Here is a 22,664-nt window from a genome sequence, read left to right as displayed (position 1 = left end):
CGCACTCACCGCGGCTTTGCCTAGATCTCCACACCAAAGGGCAGTCACCCAAGGGCTGAGGGACCCGGATAAAAGGGCCAAAAGTTCCGATCAGCGAGAGGGACCAACCTCTCTCCTCTCTTCGGTGCTTCTGCTCTGAGGGACAGGACAGCTGTTAACGGGAAATCTTAGCCACCTTCTAAATTTAGCCTCTGGCCCCACAGCCTGGCAGATCTCTGGGAGGACGGAATGCAGTCTCAGGACCCAGACCTGAAAGCTGGCCCCATTTAACTCTTTCCCTCCTGTTCCTGGCTGATTCTCTGGACACCGGACACTGACATTGAGCAGCAAAGGTAGAAGACAGTCAGGCTTCATAGATGGAGAGGCCTGAAGAAAAGGTTTCCTTTGGTCTCTCTCTCTTGCCTGCCGCTACCTATTCAAAGTCTTTCCAGAAGGCGGTCTAGTGCCACCAATCTAGAAGAACGGAACAAATTGTATCCCAGCCCCATGTCAGTCTAGAGGGTGCTGGGAAAAAAATACCCAATATATAGATTGGGGCAGGGGCTCTGATGGATGTCGGGAGAGGACCATGGTGCAACGAAAGGGTATAGTCAACGGCTTGTGGCCAGGGTTACGTTTCTTTGAACAGCGATGACTCTGAATAGTAAACGAGTAGTTGTGTTCACCCTCTACAGTCCCTCCCCGACGACACTCACATTCGTGGGGATGGTCAAGTGGCAAGCCTGGGTGGTGTAAAAATCCCACGAGCTTCGGGGCTCCTGGCTGGCTCAATCGATTGAGCGTTCGACTTCGGCTCAGGTCATGATCTCACGGTACAGTTCTGTGAGTTCGAATCCTACATCAGGGCTCGCTGCTGTCAGCACAGAGCCTGCTTCCAATCCTCTGTCCCCCCTCCCTCAATGCTCCTCCCCCACTCCCACTCTGTCTCTCAAAAATAAATAAACATTAAAAAAATTCCACAAGCTTCATAAACTTCAAATGAGCTCATAGCCCACCTTACTCCCCTTTGTAAACTCCCACCATCACCATGACCAAAGCAAAGCCCAAAAACCCAATAGTTCAGCCCCTCATCTCACACATTCTATAATTACACCTCCATCCATCCATCCATCCATCCATCCCATCCCATTGGTCTACCCATTCACAAATGGTTATCTACTATGCGTCACATAATTATATGCTCAAAATGGTCCTTCTCCTTGGCCAAATGGAACAGTGTCTTGCACATAGTACCATCAAAAATTGGCTAAATAAATGAATGAGCTCACGCTTTATTAGGAGGAATGAGACACAGATCAAAAATAACTCCAGCATAAGGCAGAATGTAGTTAGTATCCTAAGAGAGATCCAGAGTGCTGTGTGAGTTCACAGGAGGGAAGAGCCCTTCTGGCTGAAGAAGTCAGGAAAGGCTCCATAGAAGAGGTAATGATACACACATTGGTCTTTTAAAAAACAAGTTGGATCATAAGAGCAGATATGATGGGGGAAGAAATGCCAGAGGGGAGAGCATGAACGAAACTGGGGGATGTCAGTGGTTAGAGCTGGGAGAAAGCAAACAGGTTGTGTGGCAGAGACTGGGCAGGGCTGGAGTTAGGGGCTCCTTTGGAAAGAGTGGTCAAGGAACACATCTCTGAGGAGGAACATGGCACCACCCCTGGCCAGTCACCAAACCACCCTGAGGGTCAAAATAGGGACTCAAGAATTGACTGCCAAGGAATGGCCATAACTGAGAAACGCTGGGGATTCATTTCATGCCCACCCAAGGTTCCATAAAGATGAAATGTGGTTTGGGAGAGAGGTGAGATAAGGGAGGGAAGGGGCAGGGAAGGACAGAAGGGCTGCCTCAGTCACGGTAAGGCTCCAGGTGATAGGACCACAGCACAGAGAATGAAAGGGTGGCAGGGAAGTAAGGGAGGGAGGGAAAGATGGAGAACCAACAACACACCTAAGAGAGGCAACAGATAAGGAGGGGACCGCTCAGGAGGAGGCATGGCCTCTGTCTTCTGTATACCCTCAGTCACCTGCAGAGGGTGACATCAGGCCACTGGAGTGAAATCAGAAAACCACTCACTAGCTGTATGACCTTTGAGAGCTCATTTCACTTCTCTGAGAATCAGATCCCTGTTTGTAAAATAGAGAACCATCATACTCATCTCCCCACTTTGTTCTGACCGCTCAGCCTAAAGCGGGGCCCCTTTCCTTCGCTCAATTTCATTTCCTGTAACATTTTCTGGGTTATGTTCCCCATAGCACCATCACCCTTGAAGTAGGGTGACCAGTCATTTCCACTTCGCCTGGACTAAGAGATTCCAGGGACAAGGGATTTTCTCTTGTCTCCCTGGTTTCTCTGAAACCAGGGTAGTTCCATGGGCGGGGGTGGCAGGGGTGAAGACAATCCCTTTAATAAATGGTGCTGGGACAACTGGACGGCTACATGCAAAAAAATGAAACTGGACCGCTTCTTACATCATACACAAAAATAAACTCAGAATGGATTAAGGACCTAAATGTGAGACATGAAACCATAAAACTCCTAGAAGAAAACACAGGCAGTAATTTCTTTGACATCAGCCGCAGCAACATTTTTCTAGATAGATCTCCTCGGGCAGGGGAAACAAAAGCAAAAATAAACTATCGGGACTACACCAAAATAAAGAGCTTCTGCACCATGAAAAGAAAAAAAAAAAAGAACATCAACAAAATGAAAAGGGCAACCTACTGATTGGGAGAAGGTGTTTGCAAAAGATATGCCCTATTAGGGGTTATTATCCAAAATATAGAAAGTATTACTCAACACCAAAACAACTATCTGATTAAAGAATGCACAGAGACCCTGAATAGACATTTTCCCAAAGAAGACAGACAGATGGATGGCCAACAGACATGTGAAAAGACGCTCAACATCACTAATCATCACGGAAATGCAAATCGGAAACACAATGAAGACATCACCTCACACATGTTAGAATAGCTAACATAAAAGAGACAACAAATATCAGGTGTTCACAAGGATGTGGAGAAAAAGGAACTCTCAGGAACTGGTGGTACAGCCACTGTGGGGAATAGTATGGAGGTTCCTCGAAAAATTAAAACTAGAAATACCATATGATCCGGTAATTCTACGGATACAAACTCAAAAGAAGATGAAAACACTACCTGGAAAAGACATATGCACCCCTGTTGACTGCAGCGTTATTTACAGTCGCCAAGAAGCAGCCCATGTGCCCTCTGATGGGTAAACAGATGAAGAACATTACTCGGCCACAAAAAAGCCCGAGATCCTGCCATTTGCAACAACGTGGTTGGACCCAGGGGGCATTACGCTAAGTGCAGTAAGTCCGACAGAGAAAGGCAAATGCCGTTATCATTCCACTTACGTGTGGAATCTAGAAAACAAAACAGACAAACGAAAAGCAGAAACAGGCCCACAGATACAGAGAACAGAAGGCAGGCGGAAAAATCGGTGAGGGGAGTAGGAGATCCAGGCTCCAGTTCAGGAATGAATAAGGCACAGCCAAGAGAATTACAGTGAAAGGTATCACAATAGCATTGCAGCATGGCGGGTGGTAGCTAACTCGTGACGAGCACAGCATAAGGTGTAAACTTGTTGAATCGCTATGTTGTACGCCGGAAACGAATGTCACATTGTGTCTGGTTCAACTCTACCTCGATTCTTTTTTTAAGGACAGTTCCAAGCAAACCGAGACAAGTTGGCCATAGTGGTTCTAAGACGGTCTTCTTTCTTTACTCGTGTGACTCTCATCTTCCCAACCAAATGGTCAATTCTCTGAGCATAGAGCCTTCCTGTCTTCTTCATGACTGTGGCTGTAGTGCGGGTCAGGTGGGGGTTGAGGAGAAGGGAAGGAAGAAGGGGATCCTATTGTGGTCTGGGGTGTGTCAGCAATGGTGGGCGACGCCCTTCTTTTCTTGGCTTAGAGAACCTGCCTCTGAGATCATTCTCCTTTTTATTACAAGATGTTAACTTCCTATCTGTTATAGCAGCCCACGCCTTGGTGAGAAGTCCAGGACTTTGTACACCTGCCAAATGGAGAAAAGGCGGGGGGTGAGGGGGCGGTGACTGGTTCAAGTCCAGTCCTAACCAGAGGAGAGGTTAGCTCCTCTGCCAGACCAGCTGACGAACACAATTGGGGGGCCAGGCTGGGCAGAGGTGCGCAGGAAAAGGGAAACCACAGCGACAGAGGGCTGGGCCAGGCCAGAGGCTGCTATAAATTCAACTAGTCAGCCCAGACCTGTCTGGGGCTCAAGCCAGGCTGGGCTTGGGGCACAGAGGAAGCAAGACCATGGCGAGGAAGATGAGGCCTGTGCTGGGGATGCTCTGTGCAGGTGAGTAGGCTCTTCCCCTGTCCAGGGCCCAGGGGCGGGTGAGACAAGGGGCCTGAGTGCTGACAGTGCCTCCTCAGGGAGGCCCTCCAGTGACATAGTTGAGTTCCTGCTGGGCAGAATTACAGGTTCTGCTGTGCAGGCGGCAGGTTCCAGGCCACAACCAGTATCGGAATGGTCTGTATATGCGTATCAGTAAATAAAATTCCGGTCCATTTCTGGAATGAATAATTCATAAATTCTCAAGACTGTAAATTCTGATCCCGAATCAGATCACGAGATCAGACACATGATCTGACAATAGGGACTAAGTATCTGAAATCAAGTCCCAGAGTATCCAGAATGTGTGGATATCGACATGTTCACTACCTGGGGTTTTACCCGTCGCCTTAAAACTAGAGGAAAAGGCAATGGTAAAAGTGATAATATCTCCATCCCACGTAGGGAAACCGAGGCAGAGAGACACTACAACTTGCTCAATATCATCCCCTGAGCAAGAGAAGACTCAAACCCTTCAAAAACCAAACTACAAAGGCCCTCTCCAAAGGTCGAAGCCCTTCAGCCCTTCTGATACTCTGGTCGCTGAAAACTTGGCAGATGGGAACACCCTGCAAAATAGAAATCAGACATTTGTCGATATAATGGTCAAATCCAAATCCACTGCTGTCAAACAGCAAAGTCATTGCGTGGGACCCATGGAGTGTTTAAGGGTTAGGGCGGAGGCCTTGGTGTTGGGGTACTGGGCACAGGGAGGAAGTAGAATGGAGAACGGAAATTGAGAGACTGGGGCTGAGGGAATTGGAGGAGTATCTCTAATTTAGTGTATTTGGCTATGCTGAGAAATCCCGTCAGCCTGCCATCTAGAAAGCGTTCCAGGCTTCAGGGATCTGGTAAAAATGGGGAGGAGGTGAAGAGTTATACCAGGAAACTTAGGAAACCCCTAGGCCTGGGAAGTGGGGCCAAGGTATTCAGCTGTTAGAGCAAGCCCCAGGACGAGCTGGCCTGTCGGCCCAGCGGGCCCCACGCTTCCCATCGCTCAAAACCTGGCCTTCAAGCCCTTAGGTGGAGGTCAAGGCCTGGATGTGGACCCGGGAAAGATCCATCAGCTCAGGCTGGCTCAAGCCCCACAAGAGGCCCAGATGACTGGGGGTAGAGAGGCCCTCATGAGCAGGTTAGAGGGCCTCGGTGGTTCATTCCTTCATGGAAACCTCTTTACTGCATGCATGGTTTCTGCAGGGGTCTCAGGAGTGAGGGGTCTGGAATGATCGCAGCCATGAGGGAACCTGTCTCAGCCATCAGTTGCAGACAGTAAGGATGCTTCAAGCCCTGAGGGAGGGAGGCTGAAAAGAAATGACCATCCTCCCCGGACTAGGCCAGGGACGCTCTGAACCCGAGGTCTTGTCAGGGACGTTTCCCCCTCCGCCACCCCCCCTGTACACATCCTTGCATTTGCAGTCTGGCTACAACCAGTGCATTTTTGGCCTAGCAAACCACTCTAAAACAAAATGCTCACCCGGCTTAGAATGAAAAGTGGCCTTAACTCTGAATTGCCCGGAGGGGTCCATTTTGCCCCTTCCTTTGAGGAGGCGTGTGACCCCTGGGGAAACTCCCCCAGTGGAACCAGCTCTTGGGCCTGTGTTCAGACCGGATGATGAAGCGTGCCTTCTGCCGTCATCCCCTTCCCTCTACCCGCCCGGCCTGCCCGGTCCAGCTCCACTCGCCCACGACCTTTGCCTCCATACCTTACACGAAGCGGGAGGAGCTGGAGCAGTGGGCAGGGCAAGCCCCGGTCGGTGGCCAGCTCGGGGCATAGGGACGCTTCGCCAAGTGGAAACATCTGGGGACAAAACGCCCACTGCCATGCACAAGTGAGCAATGAAGGTGTTCAAAGGGCATCTGGGTGGCCCTTCCCACCGCGTGTCAGGAGAGGACCCCCGAGGAAGGAGCAGGGAAGTCAGGGAGGGGCTCCTGGAGGAAGCGGAGCTTGAGCTGGGTTCCAGAAGACCTATTAGCCTTCCCTCCCGCTTCCTTTCTCCACCTGAACCTGCACAGGAATGACCTAGATTTTGCTGATGTCCTGGGCAGAGCAACACCCCCTCTGAATGAGCCAGGAGGCCCCAGGACGCATCAGACGTTGGGGAGACAGAAATTATGACATACGGTAGGGACCCAAATGGAAGGTGGTATATTAGAAAATTTAAAAACAATATGAAAGCCCACGGGAAATCAGCCTGACAAAACTAGTTCGCCCTTCCAGAGCAAATGTTCCCACCTCCTCCTATCATGGAGCTCTACCCCGTCACAGGCACTGGGAGGGGCCTCTCCCTTCCTGTGCTGACTTTACACGGCGGCGGTGGGGAGGGCAAATTAGTCAACCTCCATCAACCTCCGTTTCCCCGCTCTGTGCAATGGGGGAGGGTAATCTATAACGTGTACAAATGCAGTGTGCACATTATATTATTATTATGGATAGTAAATGGATATTATGGGCTATTATGGGTAGTAAATGAGTTTGTAAACGTAAAGGTCTTGGAGCAGTGCCTGGCGCACAATAAGCATTCAATAAATGCCAGTTATGATTATTACGGATATTATTAGTGCGGGCAAGTGTAAGTTACAGAGAATTAGTAGACTTTGGGAATCAGTGGCCTGAGCGCTGGGGTCTGGTTAGACGTGTGCCAAAGAAAGAGTCAGGGTCACCATGGACGAGTCCTGAGTTATCGCCCCTCCCAAAGGCTTCTGGAGAAAACGGCCCAACTCGTACACAGGACTAAGGCTCTTCCCCTCCGGGGAAGTTTTTCCAGCGACCAGACTCCGTGAGACTTGAGGTGACAGAGGTACAGTTGCAAGAAAAGAGATGTGGAAAGAGGAAGCCGCCCGAGGGAAAATAAAGTCTCTAAGCAGCTCCGCCTGGAGTCACTAAAATCTTTGAAGACTTGATAAAAGACACAAAAAAAGCCCCACCTTCCCAGAACTAGAGGAAACCCCTTTGAAGCTTATATTAGAAGAACTTTGGAAAGTCCTGCATTACACAGAGAAACAAAGGAATCTATCATCCCAAAATACAGTAGAGGAGGAAATATATTTTTTTCTCCCCCATCCGAAAATATTTCAACAAATCCATGGATGTTTGATGCATGGGGGGGGGGGGGGGGGTCTTTCCTGGGATCTAGGCGTCCAGGTTACTGAACTGAGGCTGACACGCCATTTTAGATCCCTTCCCTGGGGAAGCCACAATTCCCAGCAGGATAATTTTCCCTAAAAGACTTACACTTGTCCGCTCTGAAGGTCACACAGGCTCGGGGAGGTCCCTGTGCTCTGCCCTGTCACAGTGCAGCAGATCTGAGCTCAGTGTCAAGCTGTATGTCCAAGCTCCTAAGCAGGGACCCGGCCCGGGCTGTGAGGTTTGTGGATTTCGGCCTTAGACGTGCACACCTGAGTAGAATCAGATGAGAGGGTGGCCTTGCGCCCAGCGTAGCTTGACTCTGAGAGGACGGTACCCAGGCCAGGGCCAGCATGGTGTCAGCGCGACGTGCTGTGAGATGGGCAGCCCAGCCTTTCATCTGCTCCGTGGGTATGAGCCCTGTTGTCACGCCCATCCCCCGGGCCCGGCTCCCACCAGGGGCCTGGGTACCACCTGCTCCTGGTATCCGAGCACAGGTCAGAAGCCAGCACTTCCCAGGGAGGGCTCATGTGCCCGGGGAATTACACAGTCTACCTGCCAGAGATTCGATCAGGATTAAAATGCCCCAGTCCCGGCCGCAGCCTCAAAGGGGAAGGATGTCATGAATGGTTAGCCCAAGGGGAGTACGCGTGCAAAGGGGGAGGAGTGATGGTTTAGGGCAGTGGCTATCAACCCGAGCTGCCCATCACAATCACCCCGGGAGTAAAAAACAGAGATGCCCCGGCCCCCCAGACCTTCTGAATCAGAATCATGGGGAGGCAGAATCTGTGTGTCTCCCTGAGGTTGACAGTTACCCAGGTGATTCTCACGTGCCATCTATGTTTATGTCACATACTGAAACTTGAAAGAAAGTAGGTGTAATCAACGGTCACCTCTGTTGCCACGGATACTCTGCAAGTGACTCGGCTCAGTTGTGCGCCATCTGGAGACTGTCCTGAGTTACCGTCCGGCCTCTGATTTGGTGTCTCGACTCAGGGGCCCAAGTGCGTGCACTCTCGCACTTTCGCGTGCATAAACGTCCCCTGGGGATCTTGTTCAAATGCAGACTGATTCGGCAGGGCAGGGCCTGAGATTTCGCATTCCTAACAAGCTCCCAAGGGATGGTGACGCTGAGAAACGGTTTAAGAAACAAGACTCCAGGGCGGAACGGGTTGGTGGGCACAGGTGTGACCCTCCTCTTGCCCTTGTCCCCCAGTCCCATCCCCGGGCTTCTGGGTAACGCAGCCACACTGCTGACTGTGAGGTTGGTCCCTGGGAGGCCTGGGGAGAACGCGTCTGGCTCAGGATGTGCTTGTATTCCTGGCAGCCCTTGACCCTGCTCATCCCTCCTTCTGGAAACTATTCTGTCTGCTCCCATGATACCCCCTCTCCCGGTTCTCCTCCTCCGTGCTGGCCTCCTCCTCTCAGGTGTGTTTTGGGGCTTCATTCTCCTCTGCCCACCAGGAAACGTCAGAGCTCCTCACGCCTAGACCCACTTCTATTTTCACTCTATAGTCGCATCCACATCTTCGGGCGTCACCGTTTCCAAGGGGCTCACGATCTGTGCCTTCAAACCCGACCTCTCTCCTGAGCTACCTACACCCGCAGATCCAACAGCCCGCATGACCTCTCAACTTAGACGTCTCAGAAGCATTTGCAGACTCACCAGCTGAAAAGCAAGCTCGTAATCTTTTCCCCTAACCTGGCCTTTCTCAGCGGACTCTGCCTCGTAAATGACGCTCATCCGTCCAGGAATGAAAGCCAGAAACCTAGCAGTCATCTGTTAACAGCTTCCTATTGCTGTGGGAGAAACCAGCCCCGGACTGAAAATGATAAAGGAGGCATTTGTTTTGCTCACGACTCTGCCGTTTGGATGGGGCTGGGCAGGGACGCTTGTCCTTGCTCTAGGTGGCCTCACCCGGGATGACTTCCCGGGGTTGGAAGACCCACTTCCAGGATGGTCCACTGGCTGGCAAGCTGATGCTGACTCTGGCTCCTCTCTCTCTGGGCCCCTCTACAGGGAGGCACAGCCTCTAACTGGCCCGGTGTGCCTGTTTTGCCCCTTCTATCTGTCCTCTACACTGGAGCCAGAACAATCTTTTAAAGTAAAATGATGACCATGTCAACTACCCCTACTTAAAGCTCTGCAGTGGTTTCCCACCTGCTGCCAGACTCAAATCGTGAGGGTAGGTTCTCCTAATTAGGTTAGATTTAAGTTCTATAGACCCCTGGAATGTTCACCGAACCCCAGCATGTCAGCACTCCGACTGATCCCCGAGACTGCCTCCTATACCTTGGACAGTCCAAAAATTTCTGTCATATCCCGTGTTTACTCCTCGGTTTGGAAACGTATTCATCACTGGCTTCACCTGTAGTATCCACACCTTCCTTTTTTTTTTTTTTTTTTTTTTTTTCCTGTCTAATCTTCAAAGGCCACAAGTCCCTTTCCTCCATTAAAGCCTTCTCAGGTCACTTTGGGCCCCACTGATGTCTTCCTAATAGGAATTTATTGTCTGACCATCACAAAGTATGCCTGGTTTTCCACAATCCACTCTAACTTTCTGGTCCGCTTTTCCTCTCCAACTCTTTTCACTGAGCCCTCTCCTCACCTCTGAGACTCCCTTTGGCCTGACTTGGGCTTCGATCCTACCAAGCATTCTTAGCTACTGTTACTGACCTGGGAGATTCCACACTGCGGTCCTGTCCTCGGTGATAAAGGCTCTTCTGCCTGCTCCTCTCCTTGTCAGGACTCCCCTCCTCTACCCTCAAAATCAAAAGTACCCTTCTAGGCCGACAACTTCCACAAAACTAAAGCTTCTTCCCAACCAGCAGCTGACCTCTCACCCCTCCCGAGTCTCCTTGCGCCCATTTCCGGGCACTCGTTCTCTTCCCTAAGATGGCCGCCACGGAGCACAAGGAAGGCGGCTGGCGTCCCGGCCATGCGGGGCCACCATCGTGCTGGGGTGGGGGGGTGGGGGGGGTCAGAATAGGTTGGGCCCGAGGAAGGGGGCCCTTGAGGAGGAGGAAGGGCCAGAGAGGGGGACCCCTGGATATGGCGGGCCCACGAGGCTCACCACTGAGCTCCCAGCCTCTGGCTCTAGCCAGAACCCACCTGCCTGGCACAGGGATTGGGGGCCTCATCCCCCAGCATCAGGGGCCGGAAGTGATTGTGGCTGGTGCCCAGATGTGGGGTGAGGGCATCTCTGTCTCCACCGAGCGCTTAGATGGGCTCTTTTTCCAACGTGGCAGAGCTTACGAACCGTACTACTGTTGAAAATAAGTAGGCCGCTTGGCCCTTTGATGCTCACCACCAGGTTCCTTGGACTGAAACCAGTCGTTATAGCGCAAGCCGTGATGACAAAAGTTGTGTTGAGGGGGTTGCTGTCGACCAAACCAGGAACCTAGGACAAGAGATTGGCTGAGAGCACATGGCAGTGCCTTCCTTGCCAATGAAGACTGGGATAAAGATTTGTGGGAACAGGTCAACGCCCATTTGGGCATAGCCAACTACTTTAGCCACAACAGCCCCACAAACAGCTTAGTTATGGAATGTAAGACTAACCTGGCTTTAAGCATGCACCTTTCCAAGTCTGCTGTATGCTCTGCCATGGAAAACCAATGGCAATGCGCGATAACCGAGTATATTATTCACGTGCTAGACTCTAGATAATGCTCGCCTTTCCCCACTAGCAGGGGGTTCTTCATTTTTCTCCTTATCTAATTGTAGAAAGATAAACTGGTTTTCAAACTAATCAGTGCTCTTTTTTCCCCTCCCCCGTTTGAGTCTTCACTTCTTTGATGCAAAAAAGAACTGTATCAATTTAGCCATCAAGGCAGATAGCAAGAAAACCCACACACAATAAAGCCCCTCAAATTGTCGTCACGGCCTTTTAGACTTGGGCCCCGTTCCACATTTCTGGCCACAAGGCGTTATAGGACCGCCCAGAATTGCATTGTAGGACAGTCTTGAGGGGACAAGGGGAGGCAACCTGGCTGAAAGAGGACAGATAGTGGAATTTGTCCTAAACGGCTTCTTTTACTTTCTGGAATGTGCCCCACCTTCTCCATGCCCTGACCTCTGTACAGTGCTCTTTCCCCACCCCCATCTCTTCTCCAATTTTCTTGTGGTTCCCTCCTGCTCATCCTCTAATGTCAGCTCAAGAGGCTCTCCCTTAGGATCACCTCTTCTCATCCCCAAATTTTGTTATAGCCTGTCGCTGCTGAATGTGTAATACTTGTTTTCCATGGCGGTTTTACATTTGTCTCTGGGATTCTTCATTCCAGTTCGACTCACCCAGAAGATTGAGGGCCGTGAGAGCAGTGACCCTGTCTGCCCCTGCTTGTCATATTCTCCCCAAAGTCTAGCACAGTGCCTGCAACATGCGTGCCCCGCAGCCATTTGCTGAACAGGCTGTTAATGAATGAGAACCCACCCTTTGGAGCCTCACTAGGCAGCAAGCTGGTTTGCGTATAGTTATCTCCTGTCCTGCCTTTTTTTTTTTTATTTTTTTTTTAATTTTTTTTCAATGTTTATTTATTTTTGGGACAGAGAGAGACAGAGCATGAACGGGCGAGGGGCAGAGAGAGAGGGAGACACAGACTCGGAAACAGGCTCCAGGCTCCGAGCCATCAGCCCAGAGCCCGACGCGGGGCTCGAACCCACGGACCGCGAGACCGTGACCTGGCCAAAGTCGGACGCCCAACCGACTGCGCCACCCAGGCGCCCCCTGTCCTGCCTTTCTTTCCTTCCCTCTTTCTCTAGGCACTCCCAGCGTCTCTCCAAGTCTCCACTTTCTAATCTCATCTGCTTCCATCAAAAGTCACCCACTCTAGGGACGCCTGGGTGGCTCAGTGGGTTAAGCGTCCGACTCTTGATTTGGGGTCGGGTCATGATCTCATGGTTCGTGAGTCTGAGCCCCACATCGGGCTTTGTGCTAACAACCCAGAGCCTGCTTGGGATTCTCTCTCTTCTCTCTCTGCCCCTCCCCCGCTAGCATTTTTTTTTCTCCCCTCCCCCTCCCCCGGCAACAAAATAAACTTAAAAATAATAAAAGCACTTAAAAAAAAAAAAAGTTACCCATCCCGAGTGCCTTTCCAGGGTCTGATGGATAAGAGGGACTAATTAAGGAGATGGGTCGGTCCTGCGGGTGAGAGGAAGAGAGTCGCCCGGTGTGTCCCCCCTCCTCCCCAAGACAGCGCTTCAGTGTCGCCCCTCAGTGGTAGGGATTTCAGTGTTGAGAAAGCTGGTGGCAGACACATTCCACCCGGAGGCTCTTATAGAGGGTGTTGCCCCTCAAACTCCTCCGTGTTGGCAGAGCCCAGGTCTTACCCCCCCCCCCCCCCCGCCCCGCCCCGCCTGCTGGGCTTGTCTCTGTTCCCAGCTAGCCCTGTCCCTGGAGCAGCCCTCTCTGCCCCAGCACCAGCTGTCACACTTGGAGCCCGCCTCCTTCCCGAGGTGCCTCCCTCCCCTGTGCCACCCGGTGGCCTTTGGGCTGCTTCCTCATTTTCTGCCCTGGTGAGTCAGGGATGCCCTAAACACCTGGCACGGGCAGGACACAGTCACAGACAGGGGCTCCCACGTAGGGACTTGTCTCTCCGCACACATGGAAGCAGCTGACACTCGCCGTGAGCACGGCTAGTCCCGTAGGACCTGGTCCCACCCTTCCCCCCCCCCCGCAGGAGTCTTGCTTTTTCTGGTTGCTGCCATACAAGTTCATACAAGTTCAGCATAGTGAATTGACTCCTTCGGGGCGGGGCAATTCCAAGTCCCGCCTCCTCAACGAGCCTTTCTGTTACAATCCTTCTTGGGGTGGTAACACTGCCCCTCCCGTCCCTCCCCTACACTTGACTCCCTTGACACTTGCACTTAATTAGGCTCCATTAGGCTGCCGGCTGGCAGGGACCTTTGACTCCTTCCTGTGCGGGGACTGTGCCCCAGGCCACTTGTTTTTAAGTTTATTTTGCACGAGAGAGAGAGAGAGAGAGAGAGAGAGAGAGAGAGAGTCAGTGGGGAAGGGCAGCGAGAGGGAGGGAGGGAGAGAATCCCAAGTAGGCTCTGAGCCGTCAGCACCGAGCCTAACGCAGGGGCCCGTGACCCCAAGCCCAAGTAGGACGCTTAACCGACCGAGTCGCCCGGGCGCCCCAGTCCACAAGGTCTCATGAGCACCCAGCTCTGTAGAAACCTTGGGGGGGGGGGGAGCTGGCAGGCAGTGGCGACAAGAGAAACGGGAGACACCCTGCCAGCAGGAGCGTGCCATCTGACTGCGCGCACCAGCCGTCAGAACGTGAAGATTGTGTGTGCACGAGAGAAGCGTGCTGCCTGAAGCAGGTCTGGACAAGCCTGCGAGCAGGCGGGGGCTGGGACGGTCCCGGTGGTTTCTGGAGGAGGGCCCAGTGGTTTCTGCTCACATCCCCAGCGCCTGGCCCTGAAGTAGGACCCTGGCGAAACTCATTGACTCGATTAGAAGTTACGGATCCCTACGCGTCCAGGCTGACAAATGCTAAGTTCTAACCACCGCGGCCACCAGTGGAGGCAGCACAGAGCACCCCCCCCCCCCCAGGCCCTGTGAGCTGCCCCTCCCCCTCCAGGGGACTAACACTTCCTCGAGGCCAGAGCCAGCGCCTTGCCCTGGGGCGGGTGGGGTCACCTCTGGCCTCGGGGCACCTCCTCCTTAACCGTGTGGTTTCTCAGAGCAGATGGATTTTCCTAAGTGAAAACCTCACTGCCAGTTCCCCAGGGGTTCCAATAATGCGCTGCGTTGGCCTCCAGCGGCCAGTTCCATCAAACATTTCATTATCCTCCTTGGATGTATTACTTTCCGGTGAGCTCTCAGGAGACAGTTTATTATCTTCTTAACAAACCTTAATTATTTACAAGCAGTCATCAGGGCTTCAGGCTGGGTCTCTGACCCCACCCTTTTAGGGAGGTTCAATGGACCTTTCCCCTTTCCAACTGGGGCGTCTTCCCCTCTGGGGGGGGGGGCTCTTTTGGTCCTTTATTTGATTTTTTGGCATGTTTCTAGCAATCGGTAAGACAGGTCTCCAGCAAGTTTCTCTGGGTGTGAATCCCACCCATCTTTCAAGCTCAGATTCTCTACAACTCGTTTTATTTGCTGTGGAAGAGTGCTTGCTTGAGCCCCTCCTCGGTGGGGCCCTTTGTTGAGCCCTGGGGACACAAAGATGAGGAGAACAGAGTAGCAGAGGGGGAAGACGTGCCGATCTAGAATGCTGGTATAGTTCTTGCCCCTGTGCCAGGGTAGAGGACATGCATGCTGACTGTGGTAAGCCATGCAATCCCCCCCCCCCCAACAACCTTGAGTTAGGTAATACTGTTATCCTCGTTTCATAGCTGGGAAAACGGAGGCACAGAAAAGTTAATTAAGTTGGTTAAGGTCACACAGAAAAAGAGGGGTGCCGAGGCGGCTCTGTCGGTTAGGTGTCCACCTTTGGCTCAGGTCATGATCTTTCGGTTCGTGGGTTCGAGCCCCGCGTCGGGCTCTGTGCTGACAGCTCGGAGCCTGGAGCCTGCTTCAGAGTCTGTCTCCCTCTCTCTCTCTCTCTCTGCCCCTCCCCGCTCCCGCTCTGTCTCTCTCTCTTTCAAAAATAAATAAACTTTTTTAAAGAAAGAGGATGCCAGCCTGGGCAGTTTGGCTCCCGCATTGGGGCCCTTGGCCACTCTGCCACTTGTGTTATAAACTTTCATGAGACAGAAGTGCTAAGAGGCAGGTACTCCTGGGTAGCAGGTGGCACAAAGGAGAGAGGCATCCACTCTGCTTGGGAGAGCCTGGAACTTTCCTCTAGGACAGTGGACCCACTCTAAACTTCTTCCTGAGCAAACTATGGCACCAGGATTCCTTCCAAGAGGTGAAAGCACTCGCTCTCCCACTTTGTCTGTCCTTGGAGAGGTTAACACAACACTGACCATTTTTAACCCCTTGTGGGGAATTAGCTGAGTCAGTTGGATACGCTTCTGGAATAGAAGGGCTCGGCCTTGAGGAGAACCTTGAGGGGGGTGAGGGTGAGAGAGAACGCTTTGAGCATGAGGCAGGCCGCTCTCAGGCAGCAGCAGGAAGGGGGGCGGCAGCTGCTCGGGGCAGGGTGGGTTCTGGGCAGATAGAAAGGAGATACTGGATAACCGGAAGGCTCTAGAGATGAACTTCTGTACTTCTTCCTTTTCCCATCACAGATTAGATGTCCCGTCCGACACTTTTGTCTCACTCGCTGAGTAGGGATGCAAAGATCCCATAGAAGAGGAAAACAAAGGCTGCAGTGTTAAAAAAAACATTGTTTAAATCGTGAAACATATATTTTTAAAAAGGCACAAACCTCTCTCAGCCCTTCAGACTCCTTTAGCCCCCACGGCCCCTTTTCTCTCTCTCCCTTTTTTTTTTTTTTTAATGTTTATTTACTTTTGAGAGAAAGAGAGAGAGACAGAGGCGGGAGCAGGGGAGGGGCAGAGAGAGGGGGAGACACAGAATCCGAAGCGGGCCCCAGGCTCCGAGCTGTCTCCAGGCTCTGAGCTGTCAGCACAGAGCCCAAGGCAGGGCTCGAACTCACAGACTGTGAGATCATGACCTGAGCCAAAGTCAGCCGCTTAACCTACTGAGCCATGCAAGCGCCCCCCTCTCTCTCCCTTTTGGCAAAAGCCGTCCTCTTCCTCTCCTCCCGTTTGCTCTTGAACCCATTTCCCAGGCTCCATCCCTCTCCACTCCGTGGAATCTGCTCATACCAAGGTCACCTCCATGTGACCACAGCCAGTGGTCATCTCTCGGTTCCCAGTTCCCTGGCCCAACAGATGGGCAGCATCGGAGTGGTTGGCCCCCCTCTGCGTTCATGAAACGCTTCCTGCGTGGCCCCTGGGAAATGTTTTCTCTTGGCTCTCTTCCTAGCCCCCTGGCCAGTTCTCTTTCTCCCTTGCCGGTTTCCCCTCATTTTCGCCACCACTAAGCACTGGAGTGGCCCAGGGCCCCGTCCCGGATATCTTCCCTGTCTTTGCGCACTTCTCTGTTTTCCTCCCCATCCTCTGGCCTTCAAAGACTTCTCCGGGGAACTTCAGACTCGCACAACCGTCTCCTCAACACCTAGGTGTCTAATAAGCATCTCAAACTTCACATGTCCACAAACAAACTCCAGATCTTCCCCCTGAAACCTGCCCCTCCCTCAGCCTTCGTCTTCTCCGTAAATGACGATCCCACCCTCCCAGTTGTTCAGGCCAAATCCTGTACAGATCCTTGCCTCCTCTTTTCCTCTAACGTGTCAAATCTAATGTGCAGCCAAATCCCACTGGCTCTATTTTCTACATCCATTCGAATGTGGATCACTTCTCTCCACCGCCACCACCACGACCTCCTGCGCCCAAGCCACCATTTGCACTCATCTGGACTGTTGAAATAGCCCCTTGAATGTTTGCCCTGCTTCCGTTCTGCCCCCAGTATGCGCCTTCCTTTCACCTCACTTCAGCCAGGATGATGCTTTAAAAATGTATGTCATGGGGCGCCTGGGTGGCGCAGTCGGTTAAGCGTCCGACTTCAGCCAGGTCACGATCTCGTGGTCCGTGAGTTCGAGCCCCGCGTCGGGCTCTGGGCTGACGGCTCAGAGCCTGGAGCCTGTTTCCGATTCTGTGTCTCCCTCTCTCTCTGCCCCTCCCCCGTTCATGCTCTGTCTCTCTCTGTCCCAAAAATAGATAAAAAACGTTGAAAAAAAATTTTTTTTTTTTAAATGTATGTCAAATATGGGAAGGCAAGCTGGTGCAGCCACTCTGGAAAACAATATGGAGGTGCCTCAAAAAACTAAAAATAGAACCACCCTCCGACCCAGCAATGGCACTACTAGGTATTTAGCCAAGGGATACAGGTGTGCTGTTTCGAAGGGACACAGGCACCCCCATGTTTATAGCAGCTCTATCAACAATAGCCAAAGTATGGAAAGAGCCCAAATGTCCATCAATGGATGAATGGATAAAGAAGATGTGGTGTCTGTGTGTATATATATATATATATATATATATAATGTGATATATATATAATGTGATAGATATATAATGTGATATATATATAATGTGATAGATATATAATGTGATATATATATAATGTGATATATATATATATATATATATATATATATAAAATGGAGTATTACTCAGCAATAAAAAAGAATGAAATCTTGCCACTTGCACCTATATGGATGGAACTGGAGGGGATTATGCTAAGTGAAATTAGTCAGAGAAAGACAAAAATCCTCTGACTTCACTCACATGAGGACTTGAAGAGACAAAACAGATGAACATAAGGGAAGGGAAACAAAAATCATATAAACACAGGGAGGGGGACAAAACAGAAGAGACTCAAAAATATGGAGAACAAACTGAGGGTTGCTGGAGGGGTTGTGGGAGGGGGGATGGGCTAAATGGGTCAGGGGCCCTCGGGAATCTACTCCTGAAATCACTGTTGCACTAGATGCTAACTAATTTGGATGTCAACTTAAAATTAAATTTAAAAACCGTATGTCATATAGATTACCTCTGGTTAAATCCCTCCCAAGGGCTTCCCACGCCTCCAGAGTAAAATCTAAAGCCCCAAATATGTGCTACAAGACCCTTCTCTGTCTCGTCTCTCCTCCTCACTCCTCTCCCACCCTTGTGTCTTCCTTGCTGTTCCTCGCGTGGACCACACTTACTCCTGCCTAGAAAATTCTCATGACACGTAACCACGTGGCTTTCCGCTCCAACCACCCATGGCTACAAACCAAACCACCCAAGACTTAGTGTCTTAAAACAGTGCCAACATGTATTTTGCTCAGGAATCCTCACTATGGGCGGGTTCTGCAGGGTCCGTTCGGTTCTGCTTCCCTCCATGGCTGGGCTTGCTCAGTTACATGCTGGGAAGTGAGGGTGGCTGCCCGGGGACTTCCGCTGGGGGCGTGTCCCAAATACCCGCACGTGCTCTTTCCATGTGGATTTAGGTCCTCAGAGTGAGCATCTCAAGAGGGCCAGGCAAAGCTTATGGCCTCTTACAGGTTAGCTTGAGGAGCCATATGGTGAAACTCACTCCCACTGTAGTCACAGCCTCACCCAGATCCAAGAGGAGGGGACACGGAGGAGAGTCACCATCATGTGGTAAGATGAGCACACATGATGGGACATACTCGCGTGGCCGCACTGGTTTCCTCACCTTGTCCTGATAAACTTACGTAGAATAAACTCACCTTTTCCCGACAAACCCCGGGGAATACCTTCTATCTCTTTACCTTGATCTAATCTTATTTATAAAACTCCTTACCACCTTGAAGCGCTGCGTAAAAATGTGCTCAATGAATGACTACATACATCATCATCATCACAACGAAACAGATGGTGAGGACTATTTATCAAGAGCCGTCTATGTGACGGGGACTAAAAGAATATATCTATTTACGCATCTTATCCCATCAAGTTCTCCCAGAAGCTCTAGGAAGTATCCGTGTTCCTACTTGATGGATGAGAAAAGTTCAAGCAGCTAGTAAGAGGTGGGGCTGAGGCTCAAAGCCGGGCTTTTAGCTACCACACTACCGCACAATACATTTAACTTTGTGGCGCTGCGTGATGGGTGTAGGGTGGACCAAGGCACACGTTTGTCTTCGCCTTAGTCTTGGAGGAGAACAGCTGGTGCGCCACGGCCGAGAGCACAGTGTGACCTTATCCGGCTGCGAGTGCAGGGGGAGGATGTCCCTGGGTATTCCCTCAGAAGCCCTGTGGGCAACGAGGGGCTATGCCGTATCATTTACTTCTTCCCGCTTCCCACTTTCTTTCCAGTCTGGGTGACTGCCCATGCTGTCATTGTGGAAACCCCCCGGAATGTTCTCCGGGCTGCCCGGGGAAACAGCGTTACCCTTCCGTGCACCTACCACACTTCTGCCTCCAACCGAGATGGATTTGTGCAATGGGACAAGCTTCTAAGGAGTCACTCGGTAAGGATCCTTAAAAAATACTCCTGTCGTGGGAATGCGTATTACCTGACCACGACCTCTTAGGGGACAAGCACTAAAGAGGCTTTCAATAAATGTTAGAATAAACGTTAACACCCAGGCTGGGCCCACGGGAGGAAGCAGTGAATGTTGGCCCCGGGGGAGGGGTCCTTTATCATGAAAAAGTGACCTTCTCTAAAATATCCTTCTGCTGGGCAGTCTCACATGACCTAAATTGTGTCATTCGAGACCGTCATTCCTTTTCACGAGCACAGAGCTCTCCCTGAGACCAGATTTTATAGGCAGCATATTCCAGGCTGTTCTGCCCCTTGCATTTTTCACTTAATATCGTTCCCGGAGAGCTTCCTGTATCAGTTAATAGAGAGCGCCCGCATTCCTTAAGAGCTCATAGGAGTCCATTGTGTGGAGACACTGTTAATATGTAACCAGCCCCGCAGTGATAGGCCCTTGTTTCTTCCCAATCCTCCAATAACCAGTAATAGCCATTTCCATATGTCATTGTGTTCGTGCACAGGTAGAATGCGCTCCCAGAGAGGGTAAATGCTTTTATGATTTCACGGAGGCTACCAAGCTGCCCCCCACGGGGCAGCATTTTGTGTTCCACCAGCAGGGCCCGAGTGCCTGTTTCCCCACAGTCTCAACTGGGTGAATGTGTGTGTCTAAATAACACATGCTTGACAGAAGGCCTCGGGGGAGGGGAAGGGGGGGGAAAAAAAGTCACAGAGAGGGAGGGAGGCAAACCCTAAGAGACGCTTGGATCCGGAGAACAAACTGAGGGTTAAGGGGGCGTGGGGGAGAGGGGAAAGTGGGTGATGGGCATGGAGGAGGGCGCTTGTCGGGATGAGCACCGGGTGTGGTAGGGAACCTGATTTGTCAATAAGTGACATTAAAAAAGTAAATATATAAATAAATAACACATGCATAGGACCGAAGTTGAAGCAGTAAAAAGGTACCCAGAGTGAAAGTCTGTCTACCTCATACCCTAAACCCCCAGTCTCCTGTTCCCCTCACCAGAGGGAACCACCCTTAACCGTTTGGGGGGGCCTTCAATACAGGCCATACACAAATACAAACGTACGTGTAGACTTATGTATGTGCACATATACATATATGAATATGTATGTTTACACAGACTACCCACAGACTACCCACAGACTACCCACGTTCTGCACTTGGCTTTTTTCTGTTAATACGTACCATGAAGATCTTTTCATATGTCAGTACATTTATATCTATCTCATTTTCTAACCATCTGCATTGTATTTCGTTTTAGGAATGTGCTATTTGTACCAACGATACACATTTGATTTGTTTCCTATATTTTGCTGTTACGAGTAACGCTGCAATAAATCTCTCTATATGAGTGTCTATGGATATATATATATATACACATATATAATAGCATGAAGGTATATTTAAATTATATACATATAGGATCAATTATTTAAAATGGAACTTCTGGCTCCTAGGTGGCTCAGTCGGTTGAGTGTCCGACGCTTGGTTTCTGCTCACAGTTCGTGAGTTCGAGCCCCTCATTGGGCTCTGCACTGATAGCCCGGAGCCTGCTTGGGATTCTCTCTCTCCCTGTCTCTCTCTGCCCCTCCTTCTCTCCCAAAAATAACTCAATAAAAACAATTTTTTTAATGGAACTTTTGAGTCACAGGATATGTGAATTTAAAACTTTTATAAATAAAATCGAATGGCTCTCATTAGATGTCATGGCAATGTCCACTCTCACCAACACGAGGGCACCTCCTTCTCCAACACAGAGCATTCTCCAGACTGTTTGATATTTGCCATGTTGATAAGTGAAAAAGGTGTCGCGTTATTGATCAAATTCACATTTCTCTAATTTGAAGAGGTGGAGCACCTATTTGATTTTTTTAATTTTATTTTTTTGGGGGGGGAGATAAAAGAACATCCAAAATTTATTCTCCAGCGGACAGACAGCATCAGCTGCTAAAACTACACGGGTTTCTCTCCTGCCTTCATAAGGCATTATTTGCTTACCAGTGAGAAAGCCTCTGGTGTGTTCTTTGCAACAATATCCACTTCACGGTATAAATGGGCACCAGGATTGTGTTCCACTTACAATCCAGGAGGAAAGCACAACGTGGCACAAAAAAAAAAAAAAAAATTTTTTTTTGGATCCTATAGTCAGGGGCAATCACGCACACAGACTGTGCAAGCAGGTGAGGAGCAGAGAGAGAGGGAGACACAGAATCTGAAGCGGGCTCCAGGCTCTGAGCTGTCAGCACAGAGCCCGATGAGGGGCTTGAACTCATGAACTGCACGATCATGACCCGAGCCAAAGTCCGATGCCTGACCGACTGAGCCACCCAGGCGCCCCCAGACAAACTTTTGATAACAGTCCTGATCTCCTTTTCCACATAGACGGAGACCCCCTCCCAGAAATTAGGGTCTTTCTTTCTCCTTCCTTTGTTAAACATTAGAGCCTTATTTCCTCATTTTCTCATGCTTAGCATTACATATACAAAAAGGGGGGAGAGGTTAAAAAATCACAAAAGTATCTTGAATGTCCCCCGCTCCCCAAACGTGCCTGCCAGAGGTGAGCATTAGGGCCCTGGAATACCCAGAGTGAAGGCATTTAGCTTTCTCCCTGACAGGAGAGAAGGGGTGACCCAGGACACCCAGGGCCTACAGCAGAAGGACGGATGGTAAAGGAGAGGAAATCGTGGCCTGCTGCACCTGCTGTCTGTGGCTCCAGGGACGCTGATGGGCCACGGGCACACGTCCTATCCATTTCCGGAATCCTGGGGGGGGGGGGGGGGGAGGGGAACCTAGAGAGGGAAGCTGCTGCCTTCAGCCTGAGAAACTGAAGGATGTCTCTTTCACCACCACGTGGGTTCAGCCAAGCAGATGCAAAGTCGGCCAGGCACCTCCCTGAGTGCTTAAACACTAAAGCTCTTCCGGATGGATCCCTCACCTCCGAAAGGATCTGAGGCAATCCCCTTGAGAGTAAGCAGGGGTGCAGAGGAAGGGATTCGCTCTGTGTTCTCGGGGAGATTCTTGTGACACGGGCGAGGGGATGGGTGATCAGGGAGAAGCCACAGGACAGCTGTGATTGGAAGGGCGGCTGGGGCATGAAGAGTCCGGGGCAGAGCCAGCAGGGCCGAAAAGAGCCGAGCTGGGAAGGATCTGCGTCCACGGACCGGTCCACAGCCGAGACCGTCCCTCG

At 50.9% G+C, this 22,664-nt stretch overlaps 2 protein-coding genes across 6 annotated transcripts in view; one reads left to right on the top strand and one right to left on the bottom strand.

Annotated features, from left to right (window-relative positions):
- The window catches only part of STYXL2 (serine/threonine/tyrosine interacting like 2), a 40,910-nt gene extending 30,535 nt beyond the window's left edge, over positions 1–10,375 (bottom strand). The window contains exons 1-3 of one of the 5 annotated variants that reach the window (XM_045048707.1): positions 3,667–4,030; positions 696–820; positions 10–135 (exon numbers count right to left, since the gene is read on the bottom strand). The gene's annotated coding sequence lies outside the window, so the exon portion shown is untranslated. Of the gene's footprint in view, positions 1–9; positions 2,524–3,666; positions 4,031–10,181 lie in introns of those variants that run through there. The other 4 variants (XM_045048705.1, XM_045048706.1, XM_023247431.2 and 1 more) reach the window with 4 other exon arrangements.
- The window catches only part of GPA33 (glycoprotein A33), a 38,860-nt gene continuing 20,206 nt past the window's right edge, over positions 4,011–22,664 (top strand). Inside the window, exons 1-2 of the mRNA XM_003999163.6 lie at positions 4,011–4,344; positions 19,293–19,447. Coding sequence (XP_003999212.3) covers positions 4,302–4,344; positions 19,293–19,447 — 198 coding nt within the window. The 5' untranslated portion in view covers positions 4,011–4,301. The remainder of the gene's footprint in view (positions 4,345–19,292; positions 19,448–22,664) is intronic.

Source organism: Felis catus, chromosome F1, assembly GCF_018350175.1.
Source record: "Felis catus isolate Fca126 chromosome F1, F.catus_Fca126_mat1.0, whole genome shotgun sequence".
NCBI lineage: Eukaryota > Metazoa > Chordata > Mammalia > Carnivora > Felidae > Felis > Felis catus.
Note: the sequence above shows the minus strand (reverse complement) of the source record. Positions and strands in the feature narration are given on the sequence as shown.